Below are 10,089 nucleotides of genomic sequence, written 5' to 3' on the forward strand. Positions count from 1 at the left end.
GAGACGTAACCAATTGTACAATGACTGATTTTGAAGAAAAATGAAAGAGCTAATCAGTGTAAATTTAGTCCTAGGGTTATAAAGCAAAGAAGCAATTTATTCAAATTCTAGTCAAATACTCAATCCAACTAGTTCGGAATTGAGACATAACCAATTCAATAATTCAATAACAATTCATTTCAAACAAAAAGATAAGAGCTAATCAGTTTGAATTTATTGAAGCAAAAAAGAAGCTATTTTTGGGGTAAATAATAAACGGATCCAACCTGCATCGGATTAAACTATAACTACATATTCAAATTCTAGTTAAATAATCAATTCTATAATGAGTAATGAGCTAATCATTGTGAATTTAGTCCTAGGGTTATAAAAAAGCAAAAAAAAAAAAAAAAATTAAACTGAATAATAAACGGAACTAACCTGCATCGGATTAAACTATAACTACATATTCAAATTCTAGTTAAATCATCAATTCTATAATAATTAATGAGCTAATCGGTGTGAAATTTAGTCCTTAGGCTTATCAAGCAAGTAAAAAATCGATTTTTAAACTGAATAATAAAGGGAACTAACCTGCATCGGATTAAACTATAACTACATATTCAAATTCTAGTTAAATCATCAATTCTATAATAATTGAAGAGCTAATCAGTGTGAATTAAGTGCTTAGGGTTAAAAAGGCAAAAAAAAAAAAACAATTTTTAAACTGAATAATAAACGGAACTAACCTGCATCAGATTAAACTACAACTACATATTCAAATTCTAGTTAAATCATCAATTCTATAATGATTAATGAGCTAATCAGTGTGAATTTAGTCCTAGGGTTATAATAAAGCCAAAAAAAAAAAAAAAAACTGAATAATAAACGGAACTAACCTGCATCGGATTAAACTATAACTACATATTCAAATTCTAGTTAAATCATCAATTCTATAATACAAGAGCTAATCAGTGTGAATTAAGTGCGTAGGGTTAAAAAAAAAAGAAGCAATTTTTGGAGTAAAAAATAAAGGGAAGTTACCTGCATCAGATTAAACTACAACTACAATTCAAATTCTAGTTAAATCATCAATTCTTAATAACCCATAGAACCTTAAAATTCACTCTATTCGATAAGCGAAGAAAAACAATTTTTAGGAATTAGGGTTTTTGAGTAGCAAATAAAACGGGTCAAAGAAGAAGAGATAGAATATATAAATGAAGTAATTTGGGGTTTTTTTTTTGGGTTATAATAAATTTGGGATCAATTCAAAACCCTAACCGCCATTGATAATTGCTTTTTTTTTTTCCTTCTCTCTCTAGAGCTCTTCTCTTTCTCTCTCTTCGTTTTTATTCTTTTTGGTTTTTATGATGCGACCTTTGGAACATACAAGAGCAGTACATTTTTGGTTGAGGGAGAATGACCTTATTGCCCTTTGTTTTTAGGGAAAACAACGGACTATGCCACTGTAGTTTGGCAAGGGAAAAATCACGCTAGTAGTGTATTGTCTTACTTTCATTTTTTATCTATCTCAAAAAATTACTTCTTTCTATATATTTAATAAGCATGAAAAATGGTTTTCTAAACTGAATAATAAAACGAACTAACCTATCGGATAAACTATAAGTTATAATTCTAGTTAAATCATCATTTTATACATTATACATCTTTTAATTTAGGATTAAAAAAAGATTAAAAATCTCTTTTTTAAACTTAAAAACTTCATCAAATTAATCAACTACATATTCAAATTCATTTAAATTGAGATGGATGGAGCTAATCAGTTTTCTTTGTTTTAAAAAAGGAATAAAACAATACGCTAAACGGAACTAAAATATTTAAACTTTTATTTACGAAATGTAGCTATACTTTCAAAAAAATTATGAAAAAAAGTAGTAAAGGGGCAATTTTTGGAGTAAAAAATAAAGGATAACCGTCCGATTATTAGTTACAACTCTTTCACTAGTACAACTGATACTTGCCTGATACAATTTTTTTTTTTTTTTGTAGCTATATTTTCTAAAAACGCAAAATATAATTACATTTCATCATTACGCTCTAAACTATAACTATTTATGAAATTTTCTCTTATTTTTTATGGTTTCAATCTGATGTCCGATATGTATATAGGGTCCGATAAAATTCAAATTGTCATCGTAAAGCTCGCATTAAAGATAAGATGTTCCGTAATAAGCTCAAAGCTCAAATTAGATTGATCAATATACAATTTTTGAATATTTATTTAGCAAAATTTTTTTATCAATATTTAAATTTTACTTCAACCTCCGAAATTCATACTGTCAAGTGGAAATTAGATACGTCGACTATTGTATTGCCAATGTGATCTTTCTTCTTGGGTCAAAAAGTGGTGTTGAAAACAAAATATCTTGCATTTCTAAATTGTTTTCTTTCGACGTCAAAACATATAGGGCCATCCGTAACAACTTAAATTTAGATGGCATGCACATATGAACCAAACAAGAAAATATGGAAGTTTAACCGGTCCCCTTAACGTTTGGACACATCATCAATTCATCATTATCAAAACTCAAAAAGTAGAAAAATATTTTATAGTTATCTAATGATGATGTGTGTTACTAAGAATCATACTATTAAGTATTAACCAGTACTTCCTAGTTCCTAACTTACCTGATAGATACTAGTGATATCTAATAATGTTTTTGTCCAATTTTTCCTTCAACCATAGGAAGTTTAAGCCAAATTATAGTTTGGCCATTATAAACTATTCACTTTATTTCGAAATTTTTTTTTTTTTTTTTCAATCGAAATCGACGTTTATATAGAGAATTCCAAAAACAACTTTTAAGATGTTCCGAAATACCAAAAACTCAAAAAACTTATTTTTCAAAAAATTTTTGAATTTTTTTAGCACTTTTTTACAACTACATTTAAAAAACTACAATTTCTAAAACTATAGCCAAACACAACTCCAACTCCAAAATTTCAAAAAAAGTGAATTTTTTTTTGGTATCTACGGACAAACGGGGCCTAAGAACAGCCTTTTCTTTCTTTTTTCTCATAATACATTGTTTACTGCTTTAAGATTTGGGGAATAATAGACTCCTCTCCCTACTTCCTCACCTGAATGTTTTATAGTAAAATGCAAAGCCATAAAATGCGAGCGCAATCCAAATTAGTCAGGTGGTAGACTCCGAATAACAAATGCTTTAAACTCAAGCTCCGCGATGGATTGATTACAAACTAAAGGTAGGAAGATGTGTACAAGACCAACTTACATGCACTTCAACTATTTTGCAAGATACCCTTTTACCCCACTAGTACAAATACCGAATGACCTAGAGCCCTTTTGGATTGGCTTATAAAAAATGTTTTTTTTTATCTACGGACAAGCTTTTTTGTTTTCTTTCTTTTTTCTCATAATACATTGTTTACTTAAAATAAGGAAATAATTAATCCTGATTCCTCACCTGGTTTTATAGTAAAATATAAAGCCATATAATCGAAAATTAGTAATAAGCCAAAAAAATAAGTTAAACTCAAACTTTTTTTTTTAGGAAGATGTGTAGTTTTCCTACCCATAATTTATGCCCTTTTTTAAGCCCATCCAAATACCGAATGACCTACCCATCCATTTATTTTTTATCAAAACGAAGCATTCTTACAAATTGCATAAAGTTGTTGCATTTAGAAGCAGAAACCAAGGAGCAGGAACATGTGGAGACTGGGGCCTAATGTTATAATGGCACTCTAAACATGTCAAGTGGAGATAGTGGGGAAGTCCAACACTGAGAAGTTGACAAAACCAGGGCATCCGTTGAGGCATGCAAATTGCATTCAGCCACAATGACCGAGTTGCTAAATTCAAACATGAAAAACTTGAAGGTCGGGTAAGCTGAACTTATTGACTAAGCAAAATGGAGCCAGGAGGCAGTCTTTGCAACCCAACTCGTTCATCAAGCATATTGGGGCAGGGAGGCAGTTCTGGCAACCCAAAGTGGCAATAGCAAGATATTAACCAGACCATTCACACAACACAATTGTTCCCGTATGGGGTACAGTAGGTGGAAAGTGAGAGAGCAGTCTAATAGAAAACATCAAATGCTGCCACTTATCCATTCTCAGTTTCTATAGTAGATGGATACTGAGACTCCAATAGACAACATCAAATAACCTATTTTTCGGTTTTTATAATTAGATATCTGATTGAATATAGAGGCTTTACCTAGTGTCCTACTCAGTCAATGGTGTTAGCAAATGGCTCACATCACGTAAACTTAGACCTTAGGGAAGTCAATTCACATATGCAACAGAAACAGGCATCTCCAATAAGCGAATCCATAAATCAGACGACCATATTTCAAAAAAGACTGCCGAATCAATCAAATACCATTAAGTTGGAGTCTACTACATGAATCTTCCAAATCAATTCAGCTTTATTCAAGCCCTTTCCAGTCCAATGATCAATACTTGTATTATAAGTCCAACAAGAGATCGTCAAAATTATTGTAACAAACGATAAGTTGAAAAAACTTGCTGATTGCACAAAGAACGAACTGCTAAATAAGCATAACATGAATTGCAAGGAAAACGACATTACTTTAAATTGTTTTCACTGAAAGAGCAATAGATTAATAGTCAAATCAAGGTTACATACTACCTTGACTATCCACTACAAATACGAAAATGTCAAACCAAATCTTAACAAAATCAAACATTGCCTGCCATGATCAACAGATCATTACTATAACAATTTCATTTACTCTTCAGCAGATTCAACAGTCTTGTTGTTGTTGTGCTTCCTAGCATACCTCTGGTTCCTCAAAAACTTGGGATCCATCTGCATTATACCATAAAATAGAAAATCGTCAAACTTCAGTAAAACAACAGATCAACTGTTTCTTTATTACTTTTATCATATGCATATCCATAGTTTTATATCAGTGGACATAGAATATAACTACACCTACTATTACTCTATGAAAGTGATAAAACTTAGCGTAACCAAGTATTTTGCTATAAAACTGCTCAAAAAAAAAAAAATATATATATTGGTCTACATTCGCCCGATTTAATAACCTTAACCTTACATCTACATATCCAAATAGTTTGAAGTCTAAACAAGAATAAACTAAGGAGAAAAGCTGGGTTTTTTAATCATAAGCATCGTGATTTAATACCTACTATTACTTTGAGGCAGTGATAGAACTTAGTATATCTACAAATTTTATTTTAAAAACTACTCATATTATGGTCTACATTCACCCAAATTAATAACCTTACATCTAAGATGACCAAAATTTTGAAGTCTAGACAGGAATAAACAAAGAACAAGAAAATATGTCCGTGTTTTATATCAGCAGAGACAGATATCTTTTGACCTACTATTACTTTGTAGCAGTGATAGAACTTAGTATAACTACATATTTTGTATAAACAACTGTTCATATTATATAAATGGACTATGTTAGTGCGATTTAATAACCTAACATCTAAATATCCAAATATTCCAAGTCTAAACAAGAACAAACTAAGGAGAAAAGATGGTGTTTTATCTCACAAGTAAATCCGTGATACCAATATCTTTACACCTACTATTACTTTTGTGGCAGTGATAGAACTTAATATAACTAAATATCTTGTAAAAAAGATGTTCATATTATATATAAGCAGTGGCGGAGCCACATAGAGCCGAGGGTGTTCATCCGAACTCCCTCGGCAGAAAAAAATACTGTTTTTACAAGATTAAAATTATTTTTTATGTATATATAATAGATGTTCCGAGGGAATGACCTTAGATAGGAGGGTATGGAGGACTCATATTAGGATAGAAGGCTAGTAGGTAATTGCGTTTACCCTTTCTTACGAGTAGTTATATTGCTCTATAGTTTCTTGTCTTTCTTGATTTCTGCGAGTATCTGTTGGTTTATAATGACTTATTTACTTTCATTATTTTCATTTTCATAATTTCTTTGATTTGTTTGCCCGTATCTGACCTTTCATATGCCTTTTCTTGAGCCGAGGGTCTTCCGGAAACAGCCTCCCTACCTAAGGTAGGGGTAAGGTCTGCGTACACTCTAACCTCCCCAGACCCCACGTTGTGAGATTCACTGGGTATGTTGTTGTTGTTGTATATATAGTAGATGTTGAACCCCCTTAGGCTTCTTCGTATGTTTACTTTTTTATATTTTGAACCCCTCGGCGGAAATCCAGGCTCCTCCACTGTATATAAGGTCTACATTTTCCCGATTTAATAAGAAAATATGGGTTTTATGAAAGTTGGTTTCAAACAAAACTTGGCTGCTATAGTGAATTGTTGTTATAGAGCATAAACATACACCTTTTTTTTTTATTTTTTTGAAACTGGGTAACAGTAGAGTACAAACATATTTTGTTATTAATATATATAGCTCAAGCAGATCATAAAATACCCCATTAGCTACAATTTTAATAAGCAGAAAAAAACTGATCTTTTTTTTTCTTAACATAAAAAGCAGAAAAAAATGGATTTTTACTAAAATACCCCTTTGGTGGAACTGTGACGATGGCTTTTGGGTTTCTTGATTCCATTCCTGTGTGCCTTGTATGACTGGTTGTGAGCTGTGTGATTCTTTGACTTTGCCATTTCTTCACCTTCCTTTTTTCTCACAAACAACTGCAAAACAATAATAAGAGAAAAAAATCCGATAAAAATTTAGCTCAAACATGAAGAATAAAAAATAAAAATAAAAAATCGATAGGTACCTGCTGCTGGCGATTAGGGATTTGACCAGTGAGGAATAAAGTGAAAGAGGAGAATGGATTTGGGTTCTTATGGGTATTTGTTTCTTGAAAACCTAAAGATATGTGAAGTGACGAAAAAGAGTCTTGGTTTGGTTTTGCTGTAAGTTGGGCCTAGATTGATTTGTAGTGGGTAATTTGCACTTTTGACCTGTTTTATGATGGTCTACTTCAAATGGATTGGTCTATAATTTTTGGCCTTAAAATTCTAACTTATGCCTAGAAGGACATAAGTTACGCATTATAATATTCACAAATTACGTAATCATCCTTAAAGAACTTATGCTTCTACAAACATAAATTTGATTTTGAAGGACAAAAAGTAAAGACCGGTCCATTTGAAGGGAAAACCGTGCAATTACTTCATGGGAAAACTACATAAATGACAAAATATTTAAATTTTTCCTTCGGCTTAACTCCATAGCCACATAGCATATGTTTCACTAATTACATTTTATAAAAACAATCGGGATCCATGCGTGTATACAATTTCGCTTTGTTTAAAATAATTTTTTTTTATTTTTTTCACTATATTCATGAAAATGACTATATGTATTCATAAATTGACTTGATTCATAAATACGGCGAGTAACAAATGAATACATAAAAACATATATACGCAAAAAAATTAACAAAATCATATTTTTTCGATATGTATACAATAAATACGGAGAAAAATGCGCTTATACAACATAGATACATAACAAAATTAACAAATACGCCATATTTTCTTACGGTATGTATACAACATCTTTAATACAAGCGAAAAACATTGTATACACGATAAATATACAACAAATACAGTTAAAATCTTGACTTTTTTCCGGATCTAACAGGAAAAAAAGAATCAAGGCGAATACAACGATGACATTTTTTTCTTCAGAAATGTAGATCGAGTTTTTTTTCTTTTAGTTAAGCGCTTAACTAAAAGTTTGCTTTTGAATTCTTCATGGTGGCGAAGATAAACTTGTTAAGTGAATTACCAAGGTTTGACTTGAGTTTTTTCTTTTCAAGCGTGCCTGGGTTGGCATTTGAATTCTTCGTGGTGGCTTAACAAGGAGTATGGAGGGACTTCGTTGGAGCACGCGACCCGGAACTAGCCTTAAAAAAATTTTTTTGGTTTATGCTTGAGTGGTTAGAGAAGAAAGGGAAAACGGGAAGGAACGCTCGGGTGTGAGGTGCAACGTGAAGGGCAAAATTTAAAGACCCAGGTGGTCGGTGGTGGTCAAAATTTAGCAGTGGGGAGAACACCCCAAAGAGAGATGGGAGGGTTGGATTGGAAGTGAATAGTGTGATGGGTATAGTATTTGTGTATATATATATATAGTTTAAATGTCATTAATCATCCTTTAGGAAATGTAATTAAGTTAACGGAAAAGGGCCAAAAATACCTCTTGTACTATTGATAAAAGGGTCAAATATTACGGTCGTAATTGGATCCCTATTTTAGCTAGTAGACGCGTCGACTTAAATATAGGATTAATATATAAAATACACACATATCGAAAGTGCTATATTTATGGAAACAAAATCTATTCCAATTTAAATTAAAATTGACGTGGCGTTAATGTTCCCTCGATTCACGTGAATATCCTCCCATTCCATATACGTCTCATATCTCATTCAAACAACTAACAAGATGTTATGTTATTTTGGTGGTTTTTAAGATTTGAAAAGTCTACCATTATAACCATCTCCACCTTCACTTTGGATCTATGTTTTAAAGTTGTATTTCGTATATATTTTGGCAAAATTAATCCTAATTGATTTTGGTGAAAAAGCCCCAGATCACCACTGATATTCCAACTTTAAGCCAACAAAACAATTTCATATATATTTTACATATATAGTGTATTTAGATGAAATTTTAACTTTTGAATGGGATGTTAAAAGTGGACTTATGGAATATATCTAAGTTATAGTTCGTCGTAACAAGTTTGTTTCCATTTCTTCTATTAATTGTATTTAAATGGTCAAATATACTACAAAAAATTATAGTTATGGTGAAGAACAATAAACACGAATTAACTAAAGAAACGTGTGAAAAAAATAAACAATACAAAAATATACTTAAAATGCACATAAAATATAAGTTTTCTTAGAGGGACTAAAAAATACAAACGATCTAAATATGGTGAAAATACAACATAAATATATAGGTTAAATACATGGTGGGTAAAGAAGGATAGAATCTTACCCTTTTTTGGGAATTAGATTTGAATTATGAGTGAAATTAATGAGTAGTTAATTAGAGATAAACAAGGAAGATGAACTATTGTATATTTGATTTAAAATTGGAGGAAATTAAGGGATATTGGGCAAAATGGTGTGTATTTAGGGGGATAGGAGAGAGGGACATTTTTTTTGGCTTACATTTAGGGGTGTGGGAAGTTATCAGATGAGTGGTAAAAAAGTGATAGCTATAGGAAGTAAATATATTATATTTTAGCTTACTAAATATAATTATTGTAAAAGTTCATATGTGATTTTCATAAATAGGTAATAATGTAAGCTATGCCAAGTAAATTTTAGTTAGGAAATTTAGGGGTTGGGTTTACAAATGGCCTCCTGGTGTCGTTCCTTATCATTTTTTAGGACCGTTATTTTAAGGAATAATTGAAGTCTCTAGAATCACCTCATAATCAAACTTCTTGCCTTATGAATTTTGAACTACCAAAGCCTAACGGTTTAAAGATAGTTCAAACTTTAGACCTACGGTTTTGATAGTTACGAGTATGAAAAAGAACCGGTATAAAGTTTTTCAAAACTGAGTAAACTTTGATAACAGGATATGTTTTAAATACGAAAAGTGGCTACTTGTTGCGATCTTTAATCTTTAAATGTTCAACTGAATAGTAGCCAGAAAGCCACTAGGATCTTGAATTGTGATGGAAGTATTACATTTTAACTTGCGATATTTTGACCATTAAATTGGGATGACACAGTCTGTAGAACTCGTATTTGTCCCTGTTTTTCCATTCAACTATACAAGAATTGTACAAAAACAATGTTATGTTACTGTATTACCTGGAGTAAGTTATAATTTAGCATATCAAATTCACATAGCATGGGGTAGAGGTAGAGGTTGCTTCGTTGATAGCTTCGATAACGAGCAAGAGTTTGCTTTCTTTCTCTAGTAGAATCAGAATTTACTTATATATATTCATGCCGAGTGTTTACACCTAATCAATGGGTGTATGACGTGTTTAAATTTACAACTATCTCTTAATCATGATTGATTAATGTATATATTTACTTCATTAAATCACATAACCATGGTAAAATTACATTAATTTGGTGTAAACATCCAGTGATGGTAAATATTTACCATTCTTTAATCATGTTTGT

General features: G+C 31.3%; 1 protein-coding gene across 2 annotated transcripts; it reads right to left on the reverse strand.

The window, feature by feature from the left end:
* Positions 1-4,515: 4,515 nt before the first annotated feature.
* Positions 4,516-6,869, reverse strand: LOC132040446 (large ribosomal subunit protein eL29z-like). Of its 2 annotated transcripts, none has more exons than XM_059431084.1 (3): positions 6,706-6,869; positions 6,485-6,616; positions 4,516-4,801 (listed from the first exon to the last, which is right to left on the reverse strand). In XM_059431084.1, the coding sequence occupies exons 2-3, from the start codon at positions 6,584-6,586 to the stop codon at positions 4,721-4,723; spliced, it is 183 nt and encodes a 60-aa protein (XP_059287067.1). In that variant the 5' UTR covers positions 6,587-6,616; positions 6,706-6,869; the 3' UTR covers positions 4,516-4,720. The 2 variants fall into 2 exon arrangements, with proteins under 2 accessions (XP_059287067.1, XP_059287068.1); XM_059431085.1 differs by having other exon boundaries at positions 6,485-6,598; positions 6,706-6,851.
* Between the last annotated feature and the right edge of the window lie 3,220 nt (positions 6,870-10,089).

Source organism: Lycium ferocissimum, chromosome 12, assembly GCF_029784015.1.
Source record: "Lycium ferocissimum isolate CSIRO_LF1 chromosome 12, AGI_CSIRO_Lferr_CH_V1, whole genome shotgun sequence".
NCBI classification, from domain to species: domain Eukaryota; kingdom Viridiplantae; phylum Streptophyta; class Magnoliopsida; order Solanales; family Solanaceae; genus Lycium; species Lycium ferocissimum.